Genomic DNA, 15956 nt, shown 5'->3' on the forward strand with positions numbered 1-15956 from the left:
TGGAGTTATGGACATACAACCAGCTTGTAATGGGGAATTTGAAGTTGGTTCCTATCACAGCCCTTGTGTGTGTGTGTGTGTGTGTGTGTGTGTGTGTGTGTGTGTGTGTGTGTGTGTGTGTAGGGGGTGGGATTTAATTACATAAACAGCTGAGAAATGGCTGTTTATGTGCTCTCTCCCATGGCCCAAAAATAAAGGTTAACTCATTAAAACAAATATTAAGAAGAGGACCCAAGAATTCCAATTCTTTGGCTCTACAGCCGCCCCGTGTGGCCAGTGGATGTGAGCATGGCCATACCAGTGGGAGCTGCTTCCAGATCCCAGGTCTGCTGCCAACAACCAGGAACACTCAGAGGAGCCTCTGCACACACGGCCTCAGTTTGCTCGTTTGTAACCTGAGAAGGCTGATACTTACCTTGCAGGAGAGTTGAGGAGATAAAATAAAATATCTAAAGCACCTCTCACATAAGCACTTAAAACGCATCTCCGCTCTTTTCGCCAGCACTTTGACAGTCTAGGGGATTCATTGATAGTATGGCCATATCTCTCTACATAGCAAGGCCAGATCATTTTCACTTAACAACTTTCTCTTTATGCCTTAACATTCAACTAGCAGGCTAGAAGAAAAGTCTGGTTTCTCAGCTCATTTCCTATTACCTGTGCTTTTAGAAGACTTATATGTGCCCTCAAGACCCTACCATTTACCAGAAGTGAGAGACAAAGGGTTTTCTCTGAAAGAACACCATTAAGAAAACAAATACAATCATATTATCTAATGGGAATCCTTTTTTAGAAGCAATGGGACTGCCTCAAGGATATTGCCTTTAAGAAACTCAAATTGATCCAATCTGTGCTAATGCTGGGATTAGTGGATCCTAGTAATTTTCTTTGCTTTCAGGTAAAACAAAGACTAACACCTCCTAGATGCACAGTAAACTTCTTTATGTCTCCAAGTGGGAAGAGGGAAGCTGCAAGTCATCACCTCCCACAGGAACCAAAAATGTGGCTTGGAACCTGTTAACCTGTTTATATCCTTCAGTGGAAAAGTCAATTCTTTCAGAGAGTAATTTACTTGGGGGTTCATTTTCTCCATACAAATGAGGCTCGGGACTTGGTGATCTATTGTTTTCAGCTCCAAGGCCCTTGATTTTAAGACTTTAAACCCTATTATTGATTGTGAAGCCTAAGAGGCCCTACTTATTGGCCATATTGAAAGAGAAAAGGCACTATTGTCATAAGGGAGGCGCCCCACCGAGGAAATACTCTTTGCTTTGTGCCAGCCACTCCACTTTCTTCATCTGACCAAGGTCTGGTCAAAGAACACCCACCCAGATCAAAGCTTCCTTTGACTGCCTTCCCATTGTTTCCCCAGCTCATCACTCTGTAGCACTGCACCAGGCTTCCTTCTTTTTCCCAACTCACCAATCTCTTTCCTGCCTCAGGGCCTTTGCACCTGCTGTTCCAACTCTTCCTGGAAGGCACTTCCCCCAGTTCTTCCTGTGTTTGGCTCCTTTTCTTCCTTTATATGTCACCTTAGTTCTTACCTATGTGAGCCAAAGGAGCCCCACATACCTCAAGCTACCCTCTTACTACATCACTTCTTTACATCCTTCACAAGGTTTATGATAACATGGAGCTGCCCTAGCTCTTTCTTGGTTGGGTTGTTGTTTTACCTGTGTATGCTCCATGACTGCAGGACTTTTGTCTTTTGTCTTCCCTGCTCATTGATGTATTCCCTGTGCCCAGCACTTTGCCTTACTCATAAACTGTGCTCAATGCGTATTTATTTATGGACCAATCTATTCAAAATTTCAACTCCAAAGAGGCTGACAACTCCAAAAAGGCTAATCATTATTTGTTGAATAATCTACTCAGAATTTCAACTCCAAAGTGGCTGCATATTGATAACAAAATTTTCTCCAAATCAAAATGTGCCTTCAAAATATATTTAGCAATCATATTTTTAAAAAATTATCTTTATCCCAAGAGCTGAGCTCTGGGGATTTGCATCTTATATAACGACTAAGGTTGGAATTTGGAATGTGGGAGGAAAAATACCCTTTTACTGGTGTGTTCAAGCATCATCAATATCAGTATGTCATGTTCTGTGCTTGTCACCGGGGTTACCAAGATTAGTAAGTCACATTCCCTATATTTAGGCTGCTAATAATCCAAGGGGAATACGGACAAATTATAAGCCACAAACATGGTGACAAAGAAAGAGATAGAGTGGTATGGACTGGATGTTTGTGTCTCCTCAGATTCATATGTTGACTCATAATCCCCAATGTGATGGTATTTGGAGGGGGGACCTTGAAGGTAATTTGGTCATGAGGGTGAGGCCCCCATGAATGGAATTAGTGCCCTTATAAGAAAAGACAGAAGAGCTTGCTTCCTCTCTCTCTGCCATGTGAGGAAAGGTCAATAAGCAGAGGGCCCTCAGCCACTGAATCTGCCAGCGCCTTGATCTTGGACTTCCAGCCTCCAGGATTGTGAAAAATAAGTGTCTGTTTTTTAAGTCACGCAGACTATGATAATTTGTTATAGCAGCCTGAACTGACTAGACATAGAGACGTATCCAGACTACTGTGGAAGTAGAGAGAACTAACCTAACTTGGGGAGGGAGAAGTTAAGACTTATAGGACAAGCAAGAATCAGCCAGGTGAAAGGAGGCGATCAGAAAATACTCAGAAAAAAAAATAGATTTCCATCCAGCAGTAGGCCTTTTCCTTTGGTGAATTGCCCCCAAGGGTGGTATTTTTGTTCATGTTTGCATCAGCAAAGACTATAAGCAGGGCCTTGGACTTGGCATGAAGCCTTATGCTTCTCTAAAGGGTTTATACATTAGGGAGAGGCCTTTACCAGAGGCTCTGACAACAAAGTCCGCTCTCTGCTCAGTTGTAATAAAAGAGGAGGTGACCATAAATGTGATGCTCGCTTGCTGCTGCTGAGCTGGGAAGCTGCCAGGAGATCAGGTCCTCCTTGATCACACCAGACAGTCATTTGTAAGGTGAGTGTTGGCCCCCAAATGGAGAGAAGTTTTGAAAATTTTGGAGAAGTTTGGATCTAGGAAATGTAAAAGAGATGGAAGGAAGTGGAAGGTGCGGGGTTGGGGATGGGGGAAGCCAGGAAAATACACAGGAATTAATTGTTTAAGGAAAGACTGAAAGGGGGTTGATTCAGCACAACGGCTGAGAACTCGGGCCAGCGTTTCAGTCCCGCCTCTTCCATTTACCAGCTGAATGGCTTTAAACCTGCTTCCTAATTTTCCTATAACTCCATCGTTATCATGTCTAAAATGTCAAAATCACTTACCTTGTATTGCTGTTGTTAAAATTAAATAAGGCGAACCACTTGGAGCAGTTCCAGTTTGTCTTCTACAAATTCTGTTATTATACCTATTATAACAGGGCGTGTTTTATATTACATTGTATTACTTTATAGATTTTGTCATTATCGATGACACATGCTACTGTGGAGCACTGGGCGCACTCCAGTGACAGCATCCCCGACTCACTTGATTTTGACGAACTTCCGACAGGGTACGGTGTTCCTCACACATGACTCGGTCAGCGGGTCTATGTCCTCCACGATGACAAAGGGGGCCTCCTCGAGGGTGACAATGCTCAGATGGTTGTCGTCCGGCTCACAGTCCGAAAAGGACTTGTACCTCGGCCACACGGCGTGCCTCAGGCTCAGGGTCTGGTTCTCCCACTTGCCCACCTGCATCATAAAGACAAAGACAGGCCTGTGCTTATTGCAGGGCTGACTTCCAGAAAGGCGAGTCCTGCAAGGGGGACGGGAGAGGAAGCGTCCATCCTAAGGGTTTTTCTGCTGCCAACCTCAACATACATGTCCGCTTACATGCCAGGGAAAACGGAGGCACAGGAGAGCAGAATATCGGGCAGGGGCTCTCCCCTGACTAATGAAATCACGGGGGTTTTGCCTGAGCACTAATACTTTTAAAGCTCCCCAGGTGAGTCCCAAGTCCTGCCAGAGTTCAGGATCACTAATGTCATGAAAACAGCATGATTTTTAGAATCAGACAGATCTGGGCTCAAATGCTTAACTCTGCCGCTTACTAGCTGTACAACCCCAGGCAAGCTCTTCATCACTGTGAGCATCTGTTTCTCATCTGGAACTAGGCACAATTCCACCTACTTTATAAGGATGTTGTGGGAATTTTTTTTTTAAATTATTGATTTGAGAGAGAAAGAGAGAGCAATTTGTTGTTCCCTTACTGACGCATTCATTGATTGATTCTTGTATGTGCCCTGACTGGGGATCGAACCAGCAGCCTTGGTTTATCTGGACAATGCTCTAACCAACCTGGCTACCTGACCAGCGCAGAGGTCGTGGGAATTAAATACGGCAATTTATGAACAGCATACAGCACAGTGCCTGGCACAGAGTAAGGACCACATACTTTTCCTTTTAATTATAGAAGGGAGACAATGAAAAGGGGGGAAGTTTTTTTTTAAAAGTGCTGTAAAAAGAAAAAAATGGGCAGGGGAGAGGACAATGAAGTTGAGAAGAGATTAGGGGGAGAGACAACACCAGGGGACCGCGCAGGAGGGAAACAGGAGCATCACTTCAAGCTCAGACACGGTTCTACTGAAGTTGCAGATTTAGGTGAACTTTTATTAATCCAGCAGGAGTGGAGACTTCTGCTTCGTATACATCAAGACCTGTCAAAATAGAATCGATGCGTTCCCTCTGAGCGGCAGTCGGCATCTTCGTGAAATCAAATTAAAGGCTGTATGTTTTGAACCTTAATTTTATTTGACAGTTTGTTGGCACCATTTGCATGCACCTGGGAGAAAGCTGCTCCCAGCATCGCACTTCCCCTTCCCCCCTCCTCCTCCCACGTGCAATTGCTTGAGCCACAGGTCAGCTCTTTATTTACCAATCTCAAGGAAAACACCTCGTCTGAAATGCCAAGTGCCGAGTCCAGGCTCATGTGTGTTGACGTGACCCAGTCGCCTCTCCCCCTGGAATGGAAGTGTCACCAGAAATGAATCTCAGGCCCTCGGAGAGAATTCCAACCCTGGACCCCCGAGAGGAGCAGGGTGGGGGGAGAAGAGGCAGCCGGTGCTCTCTAAGGTGACCTCATCATTTGCACTGGAAAACTTTTGCTTCTGGTTGAGAACTATCCTGTGTGGCCAATTAACAAATTGTCCAGCTTCACTGATACCTTCCTTTTTAAGAAAGGAAGGGGAGCGGAGTAATTTGGTCAAAAAAACATGTCCATGTCCGCATGCGGTGGTATGTAACACAAGCTGGCGGGAACGCCGAGCCCATCGAGCCCTTCATCCGTTCAGCACAGATGTACTGAGCGCCACCTCGGAGCTGGCACCCGCCTGGGAACAGCAACGGGCAAACAGAACGAGCCCTTCCTTTTTGGAGCTGGCAGGTGGCTGTGGGTCAAAGATCAAACTAATAATAATAAATATGCATAGAGAAAGGCATATCCAAGTTTTTCCTTTTGGGACATGTTATACCAACTGCCCCTTGGTTTTTTGTTTTTTTCCCCAGAGGCTGGGTAATTCAGTGGGTAAGAGAATGGCTTTTGGAGTCCAACAGAGCTAAGTGCCAATCCCGACTTCACTCACTAGCTGAGTAGCCCTAACCTCTCGGAGAGTCACTTTCTCTGTCTTGAAAATGCGGGTAACAACAGGATACGCCTTTCAGGACTGTAGCAAGATTTGAATGAGCTGAAACTATACCAGAAGCACTGAGCATAGAACTTAGCACGAAACATACATGGTAGCGGCTATTATTTTATTATTGTTGTAGCAGGCATTTAAGATGTAGCTCAAGTATCCCATAATCTCTAAAATCCTGTCTTCCCTAGTAACTCAGAACTTTGCACCTATCTCCATCATAGCATTTGATGCTATAATTGTTTAACAATGTCATTTTTGAGCATGTCTGGGCCAGGAAATGTGCCAATATCACCACTTAGTTTAAAGTCCCCCCCCCAAATCCTACATAGTGAGGATTATTATTCCAACTTCACAATTCAGAAAACTGAAGCACAGAGAGGTTATGTGACTTGCCCAAACACACACAACTAGTAAGTGGTGGAACCAGAGCTATAGCATGGGGCTATCTGAATCCAAAGGTGTTTTCTTACTAGTGTTTCTATTAATTGATCTATACTAATCATGTTATAGCTCCAAGACCCTTCCTTCCTTCAGAGACAACCTCTAAAGTCCCTAGAATACATAAATAGAGGCAAAGATTGTTTAGCTAGCAGATCTTTGGTGATATCATTGACCACATCACATACCCTACTCAGCGGGACGCAGGCAAAAGTTCCATTCAGCCCAAGGCTGACTCATGTAGAGAGAGGCTGCAAAGGTTTATGAGTTCCCAGAGTGCAATAACTTCCTAAATCTCTTCTCTCTCCCTTCCCAACATGTCTAAGTAAGCACCCATGAATCGGCCAAGGAGGGTGGTAGCGAGTGGTGGGTGGAAAAACATGATCAGGAGCTGAAGCTGCCCTAGATCCTGAGAGCTCTTACCTACTTCTCTGAGTCTCACAGGCTCCTCTGATAGGCTCCCATTCCAGACACTAAATATTCCAACACCAAGATTTTATATACCAGACAGAGGAGAACAGACATCCTTCACTTTCCCCTCCTATATCCTTATTTCAAGGGACTATATATGAATCTAGTGTTTGTAGACAGGCTTAACAGAGATTCATTCATTCCATAAGTATTTATTGAGTGGCTACTAGGTACCAAGAACTGTGCTAGACACTAAGGATATTGTAGAGAAAACAATAAATTACTTTCATAAAATTTTTATGCTAATTGGGAAGACACACAGGGGTCAAATAATCACACAAAAGTATACATCATGCAAACCACGAGGAAGAAAAAAGTGGGCTTATGAGAAGAAAGAGGGGAGAAGAAATCACAGGCGGCTTCCCAGAGGAGGTGACACAAACTGAGATTGCAAATCTAAGATGAGTGGGTGGGGAGTAAGAGGGAGTGGAGGAAGGGAGAGTACTCTAAGAAGGCAGAGGCCAGATGATATAAAGCCTTGTAGGCTCTGTTAAGGAGTTGAGATTTACCCTAAGAGTTAATATAGTCTGTTAGCCAAAATGGAAAAAGATATATGGAAGTCATCGTGAACATATTTCTGTATATTCCCTGCCTGAAGTGAAGGTTCTTTGCTCCCTCAATTCATTTTTTCATTTTTTTATTAGGAAAGAGATTTAACTCATACAAAAGTAGAGTAGTAGAATGAATCTCCATATTCCCATTATTTAGCTTCATTCATTACTAACTCATGGCCAGTCTTGTTTCATTTATACCTGCCTTCTTCATGCTATATTGAAGAAAATCTCAGCTATCATGTCATTTCATTCACAAATCCTTACTTTGATTTAAATATCTAATCTCCATTTGCTTAATAATAGTATACTTCGACAATCTCTGTATTTATGTATTTGTTTCACCATTAGATTATTATTCCCCAGTCTAACAGAGATTTTTATATACATAGTGACTGATTTCTATGTCCCCAGGTTCTAACTCAGGCCCTGGCACAAGGAGGGACTTAATGGATAGTTATTGATGGAATGAATGAACACACAGCCTGAATTTTTTAAAATGTCCATGAGTCAGAAAATGCTAGGAGATTGATCAGTGTGTCCTTATGTGCCTCAGCTATGGAATCTTGCACCCTAAGGAATGACCTAAACTGAGCCAATGGGAATTTTCCCTGGGACTTTTGCTGGGACTATTAAGTTAAGGTGGGCATGGCAGAAGAACCAATCAGAGATTAAATCTTGCATTAAGAAATAGAGAGGAAAACTAGAAAGCCTTGATGGCATTGCTTGAGCTCTTATAACAATAAAAGTCGCCATTCAGTGGGCCCTTATGTATTAGGCACCATTCTTAACATTAATTTAATTCTTATAAATACTTCATACACAAGGAAAAGGTGAGGGCAGACAATTTTTATGTCTATCATGAGGGTTTTTTTGTACTTAAAAACAGTCCCAAACTCACCCAAATAGATTGTGAAAGAGAAGGGAAAAAATCTTTACCTTCAAAATAAACTGTGTTTTGGTGATAAACCTTTGAGTGTTTTCAGCATGTATACTGATGTTTTGAGGACAAAGAAAAATAATTGACCTCTGATGGAGGAAATTTATTTTGTCAAAAGAAATAAGAAAAGGGGAAAGTAACTTTATGATGATTTTTTATGCATTCTTATTAATGAAATTTAAATACGGTGCCTTTAGAAAGAGAATTGCTCTTCAGATCCCAGAAAGTGTTATGTGAAAGGACAGTGATTCTTTGTTGAAATGTTCAGACAATATGTTCCCAGAACAGAGTTAATTTCATCTCCAGAAACGGTCTCTTAAGTTTACCCCTTCGTGTCTGGATAAATTCAGAGATATGTCACAGAGGCTGCAAGAGGCTAGAAGAATGTGGTCAACACATAGCCTGTGGCTCTCCTTTCAGAGATATGAGCGTTTGATCTTAATTGATCTGTCCACGAAATGCTTACAAGAGATAATTAAAACCACCTCACTACTGGTCTCCTGGTCTCCCAAGCCACCCCTACAACAGATATGTGAACACCACAATCACAGACCTGCCCCTACTCGAATCCTTCCGTGATGCATCCGGCCTACAGTCAAACCCAGACTCCCCTTCACATCAAAGGACCCCACGATGTAGGTCCAACTACACTCTTTTATCTCTGTCACTTTCTCCATCTTGTACACCCTACAATACTCTCACACTAAAACATGAGCACCTTCAAAACACCCCCCCACACTTACACGTACTCACGATGTGTATATGTACATGTATGTGTATATGTGTATGTCACATACCTATACACCATACATGAAACTGTATGTGAACACACACCTACACACATATATTCATACTTACCCAAACTCACAATATACACATATACACTCACACCCACACCCACGCGCACGACACATACACATATACCTAGCCCACACATAAGCTCACACTTGCACACACGCACACCCTGAACAACACCCATTTCCCTGCTTTGCCTGCACTACTTCTTCTACCCCAAATTCCTCATCTTATCATCTCCACAGATTGAAATCTTATCCATTCTTTCCAGGTCCAGCTCAAATCCCACTTCTCCCATAGAGCCTAGTTCTCCAGCTGCATTTCCTTTTGCATTTTCTGTGCCTCCAGAACGTTTTCTTTTTCCCTTGAATTCTCTCACTTGTTCATTCATGCACTCAACACACATGTGCCCAGTGCTTAACCCTGTGCCAGGCACTGCAGGAGGCTCTGGGGCTCAAACAATCCATGCCTGGTCCCCACTCGCAATTTCCAGTCTGGTGAGAAAGGAGTCAAAGCTCAATGGCAATAACGTGAGATGACTGCAGTGCTGGGGTAAGCACAGGATGCTACTGAAGCAGACAGCTTCCTGCTCTGGAAGGAACCAGAACATGCTTCCTGCAGGGACCGGCTTCCAGCCATGAGCCAGACCGGCAGAGTTGGGGTATGGCTTGTTAAATGTTCTGTCTTGATCCCCTGGGCAACTGAAGGGTGTAGAGGAGTGGTGTAGAGGGGTGCCTGAAGACTCTTAATCAGGGGAGGGACGAATCAATTTTAGGTATTTGAATGACTCTGCCCAATGCAATGCAGAGACAGGGCTTTGGCTAAAAACCTGGGAATGCAGAGGGAAGGGTTAGGAGGGAGCTGCATGAATCCGATGAGGCTGACACGGCCACTTCGGTGAGGCCGGCATTGCTCATGAGATCTCAAAGTGGCGAATCAACAGAACTTGCAGGCCAAGTGTATAATTGTATGAAGTGGGGGCCATGGCCCAGGGTGCGTTGAATTATAGATCTGCTGAGTATCCAGCCTGGCCCGCCTCCCACAACCACGTTACCCACGTCAGATGTACTAAAGAGCTCACCCACAAGCCAGCTCAATAAATATTTGCTGAATCGAACTCCACTCAGACTGCAGCATACCATCAATTTTTACTTGGAATTCAAAGTTAAAAGAGGAAAATGACCTGTTTACTCAGCTCCTCTCCTTGGAGACAAGACAATAGGGACTGCAAAATTAAAAATCAGAAAGAAAATTTATTAAAACTGACGACGGAAGCAGAGTTCATGCTGCCTGTGATCTAGCTCGACGCCCGGGTTAGCTCCTTGGGTGATTTCATAACCAAGGTGCAAACAGGCCTTAAAACAAACACTTCATGTGTGCAAAACATCGGAAAACATTTCGCTTTGGGTAATAAGCAGTGATTTACTTCCAAGCTGGAGAAAATGAGTAATTAACTCTTCAGGAAGATAAATTTAAAGATGAAAACAAGGCAAACAGGAGGCCAATTTCTCTGCACCTGAAATATAAAGTCTTCCAAAGGAAATGAGATAAATGGCCATGAAGGAAATTTAAAATGATTTAATGTCCATATTTGGCCTAACCAGCACCATCGATTAGAGTCACTTCCATGCCTCTGCATGTAAATCTCTTGCACAAGCAAGCCGACAGCAGGTTTACACACAAGTCATTCTGTGTCTTGGGTTCCTGCTTGAAACGAAACACAGATTCCAATTTGATGGATCTGGAAACTGCAGCCCAGATGTTTGAGCCATGGCTTGAAGTTAAGTTGAAGTGTGCTCTGTCTGGAGAACTTTGCAGTTGAGTCTAGTGATTTTTTAAAAAAACCAAGACCCAAGCCAAATTTCATCCAAAACAGCTAGAGTTTGCTGAAACCAAATGTCTCACTGGAACCCAGCTTTTCCCTGCATGGTATATTCAGTTTCTTCTACAAAGAAACTGCTGCCCTGACCAGTGTTACTTGGTTGGAGCATCGCCCCATGCACCAAAAGGTTACCGGCTCGATTCCCAGTCAGGGCGCATACCCAGGTTGTGGTGGTCGGGGTACATATGGTAGGCAACTGATCGATGCTTCTCTCTCTTTCTCTCTTTATAAAATCAATAAAAATGATTTTTTTTTTTTTTAAAGAAAGAAACTGTTGAAAAGCAAGTGTGGGTCAAACCTACTTTGTTCTCAATGCCCAGGGGCCACAGATGGCCACTGGCAGAGTGACCATAAGAATTGCTTTTCAGGTATGGAGGTAAAAATGGCTGCTACCTTTGAATGCCCTTCTTAATAAATGCAATTATTGAAGGTGGTGGGACTATGAACAAGAATCTCTCCTTGGGGGCTGATTAAGAAGGCAGACTCCCAGATCTCAGGAGTGTCTGCATTAGTAGGTCTGGGAGGAGGCCTGGGGACCTGACTTTTCAACCAGGATCTAGGTCATTCTGTTCTAGGTGGTCTAAGGACCACATTTTGAGAAGCACCTAAAGGACTGTACCTATGGGTCCCAGCAGGATTAAATACAGCATAAGAAAAGATGGAAATCTTTCTTCTTGGGTTACTTACGTAACCAGTAGCAATTGCCAGCAGATCTAAATGAGTTTAATCAGCTATTAGAGCCTTAATTAAATTCCTCTCAGTTGAAATTTCAGAATTGCCTAATTGTTACACAGCTCACATTGGAGCAGTGGATTTTTTTCTTCCATAATAACTGCTCTCAGGATAATCTAATATCTCCACGGATAACAGTGTCAGCTATTTAGAGCCCAGCACTGAGATGGTAATTCGTGGAGACATGTTTTGATCACTGTTATTTCCATAAAACAACTCACATATTTGCTTCCCTTCTCCTCTTGATGTTCAGCCAACAGCAGAAGAGCTCAATGTTCATTCGACCTCAGATTTAAAAGTGAAATTCTCTGGGACCATGAGCCACCATTTCCTTCAGAAGCTCATTTATAATCTTCAGTCCTCCAGAGCTCCTCTGCTCCCCAAATTCTATTTCTGTGGATTTCTTTTAATTCTTTGTATGCTCTCAAAAGTGATGTGTTCTGGTAATTAGCTAAACAGTTAATAGTGTTTTCTTTCTCTTCTCTGGGTCCACACTGGAATGATATGAGACTTGAAAATTCAGCAGAATATAAAAAGCAGTTCTTTCATAATTACTAATTAATTTTTGGAACATGTTCTTGGGAGTTCTTCATTGTGTGACTTCCACATCAATCAATCTACCCTGGGCTGTAATAATGATTATTAAATAATAAGTATAATAACTGGCATTTCTTGAGGGACTGTGATGACCTCACCAAGCATTTTCTCTTTTCACCTTCACAGCCCTGTAAAGAAAAGGCCATTATAACCTTGACTTCCCTGATCGGGAAATGAGGAGCTTAAGTGACTTGATCAAGATCAAACAGTGAGTGAGAGCTTCTGGAATCTGAGTCCAGGCTATCTGACCTCAGAGCCTGGGGCCATTACCAGTCCTTGATAGCTCCAAGGTGGCCATCAGATTTGCTTTGGGAAATATTAAGGCAAACAGGAGCAGCTGGCTTTGCTGAGGGGACGCTCCATGGGTGAGCTGGAAGAGCCCTGCCGTGGAAGGAGCGATGCCTGGGGAGCTGGAGCACCCGGGCCCTGCCTCTCACTATGCAGCGCCTTCGCCCTGTGCAGAGGGGCAACGTCCTCCTGCTCTGGGAAGTACAGCCAGAGGTGGTCATAGCGCACTTTTCTTTCATGTATGCCAGTTTCATTCCTCAGTGTACCTGTGAATTGATTCTCCTAAGGACCTTGAACTCCACCAGGAAAATGCCTCTACCAGCAGGGCCGCAGTGAGCCCTTGCCGGCTTGGGGTTGAATTCCACTGTTATTAACACTGACATCCAAAAACCGACTAGAATAACAGATCCGGGGGGATATCCAGTGCTCAAATGTGACCTGAGTGACAATTAGTTAATTTGGAGATTTCAACCAAGCGGAATGTAATTAAGTCTCTAACAGCTGATGAGCCCTTTTCTTCGCCTCTGTAGTCCTCTCCATTCCTTGCATAAGCCAGGGGCCTTAGAAGAGAGGGTCCCATCTAACCTTTGCATCGGGTTGAACTTGAGATGCTGACGGCCAAGGCACCGCGAGTCTGTTTATAGTGCTGCATCTGTTATTATCAAAACTCAAGCATAAACTTGGTTGAACTCCTTAAAGGGCAGCTGCCTTCGAGAAGAGAACCAGAGTGCATATAGGTCGGCAAAAACAGTTCAGGGGGTGGGGGGGAAATGGGACAATCACAGAACTGAAGTGGGGGGGGGGGGGTGAAAGGACATGACATTCTATCAGAGCTTAAACTAAGGCCAGTCCTCTTTAGCAGCAATAGTGATAACCATTATTACTTATAACACCTTCACAGAGACAATTTAGAAATATTATAAAGGTTTCTCTGACCTTCTAATGTACTTTTTGGGTAAATTTCAAAGATCAGTGTCATTTCTACTTGTAAGATAAATGAAATGCCATTTGCAATCTGGTAGAGTCAATAGTCCTTTTTGGGAGTATTTACCTGAATGATATTTAGCAGCTCTGTTCCCTCGGTAGAGTTGCCAGTAAGTGTTAGGATGCAGTCAAGACAGGCACACTCTGATGCTGGCTGATAGCTGAGAGCGCCTCGCATTTATTGGGATTATCTAGTCACTCTTATCAGCCTGAAAATTATGACAAGGCCAGGTATGAATATAGATATGACTTCTCCTCTGACTGCTGGGCAACTGTTAAAAATAAAAACCTTGAAAAGCAGCAAAATTTTGGACTGAGTGTCTAACAGTTTATGAAAGGAGGTAAGTTCTAGGTAATTAAGTTGCAGACTAAGGAAGCAGGAGACTTCAGTGCATCCAACCCGACCTGGGGGATGGAATGGGCCCAAAGCTGATGGATTTCCTCACTCGGTGTTATGTAAAACGGCCAACTTCATTTGGATCTGGGCCCTGAGCTTTCAAAGTTAACCTCATTGAGAGTGCCTACAGAGTTTTAAAATAAGGTTACAAGACCCGGGGGTATCCATCAGCTGCAAAGCGTTTTATCCCCTCACCCAAGAAAAGTTCCTGGGTCGTGAAAGTTGAAGTGTTTGGAACTTGGTGTCAGGTCTCTGATGGGCATTTGTTTTTTCATATCTGGGGCAAAACAATAAATTTAAATTTTGGAGATGGCAGTTTTCCTCCTCCTAAATGAAAGGTGAGCCAGGGGTTGGCGCCTGGAGCCCTGCTGGTTATTATGAGATGCTAACCAAAGCCCTTGTGCATGGTGAAATTCATCACTGTGATAAATGCACGCGGATCAGGATTTCAATCCTCTGTAGATAAGATGGTATTTTGACAATCGTTTTTCTTTGCTCAGCTCTGGCCCCAAACTACTTAGCTTCAGGCTCGTCTGAGCCCTAAAGTATTCCAGCGAGAGGATCCTTTGAAATACTAATGCCAGCAGAAGGTTTAACGGTGAGGAAACAGTAATAAGCTTAACCGCAGCTTTGCCCACTGTTAAGAATATGACTAGAAGGCAGTGGGGGAGACGAGGATCCCCTTGGGACCGACCAGATAAGACTTGGTATTGCAAAAGTAAAGCCTAAGTAACCCTCTACTGTCTGGTCCAATTTCATCTAAATCTATTATCCTTATCTGGGACACTAATGCACAATTCCAGGCAAGCAACTCGGCATTGCTGTCTCTGCTGAATTATACTGGTAAACTCAGTAGGGTGAAAGAACCCTAGAATTGGAATCAGAAGACCCAAGTTCAAGTTCAACTATGATGCTTATGAGCTAGGTCACCTTAGTTAAGTAAAAAATTGTCTGATTCACACAAACTGTAGCCTAAGCTAGAATCCCAAGATTCCTCATTATTCTGACTGTTACAACCAATAAGTGAAGATATTTTCCAGGTGTTCGGTTACTTTGGGTTGGATAACATTAATTTATTGGTGAATTCATTCAACAAATGCTTACTGAGTGCCTAGTGTGTGCCACAAATGGTTCTAGCACTAGTGATAGAGCAGGAAATAGGCTCTAAGCTGGGGCTCAGCAAACTTCAGCCCAAAGGCCAACTGCTTTTGTACAGGCCACGAGTTAATAGATAGGTGTTATGTTTTTAAATGGATGAAAAAGATGAAATAATATTTTTTGACATGGGAAAATTATGAGATCTGAATTTCAGTGTCCATAAATAAAGTTTGTTTGGAACACGGCCATGTTCACTTTATTATATGTTATTTACGGTTGCTTTCATGCTAAAACAGCAAATTGAATACTTGCCATATACCAGTGCAGCCGACATGCAAAACTAATATTTACTAGCTTCCCTTTATATAAAATGTTTACTAAGCCCTGGTCTAAGTCCCTGTCTATGAAGGACCCACCCACCAGCAGGGAAAATAAAATAAAATTTCCCTCAGAATTAATTCTAAAATAAAACAGAAAATGACAAGTGCCAAAGGAGGTAAGGTGAAGACAATGCAAAAGGCATCAGAAATGAGAGCAAATTTGATGAGAGAGGAGAGAAATTACGAAAGGAGTAGCAACTGAGGGGCGCTGTGGAGTAGGCAGAGGAGCTGACAAATCAGAATGGAGAGAGGAGAGTCCTGGGTTGAATGAACAGTGTAGACAAAAGCGCAGAAATTGAGGTTAAGGGACATGTTTCGCAGGAGGAAGTTGCCCAAATTGGATGAAACATACAATATTCAAGGGGAATGAGAGAGAAAGAAGAATAAAGGACACACTGAGATAAGATCACAGAAGCCCTCGTATGCTGGGGTGAAATCCCTATGTTGGCATTTGGTGGCATTTCAGTTCAAGTTGGCAATTGGCCTTGGGACCCCTTAATGAGTTACTCCACATCTGAGGACGACATTGGTGATTTCATCCATGTATGGCTGACACTGATCCCTCCCACATCGTTTGGAATTGTCCTCTTTTCATATAATTACATAATTTCTTTCATAAATACATTCATACTTGTCAGACTATTTTGGTAAAATTAGAGGTCAGGCCCTAGCCGGTTTCGCTCAGCGGTTAGAGCGTCGGCCTCTGACTGAAGGGTTCGAGTCCAGCCAAGGGCATG

At 43.2% G+C, this 15956-nt stretch overlaps 1 protein-coding gene across 1 annotated transcript in view; it reads right to left on the minus strand.

Moving 5' to 3' along the window:
* GRIN2A (glutamate ionotropic receptor NMDA type subunit 2A) overlaps nucleotides 1-15956 on the minus strand; it is a gene marked incomplete at its 5' end in the record, with an annotated part of 356407 nt that overhangs the window by 80684 nt on the left and 259767 nt on the right. Inside the window, one exon of the mRNA XM_081131656.1 lies at nucleotides 3518-3723. Within this exon, the coding sequence (XP_080987782.1) occupies nucleotides 3518-3723 (206 nt within the window). The remainder of the gene's footprint in view (nucleotides 1-3517; nucleotides 3724-15956) is intronic.

This window comes from Miniopterus schreibersii (genome assembly GCF_964146895.1).
Source record: "Miniopterus schreibersii genome assembly, chromosome: 3".
In the NCBI taxonomy this organism is placed as follows: domain Eukaryota; kingdom Metazoa; phylum Chordata; class Mammalia; order Chiroptera; family Miniopteridae; genus Miniopterus; species Miniopterus schreibersii.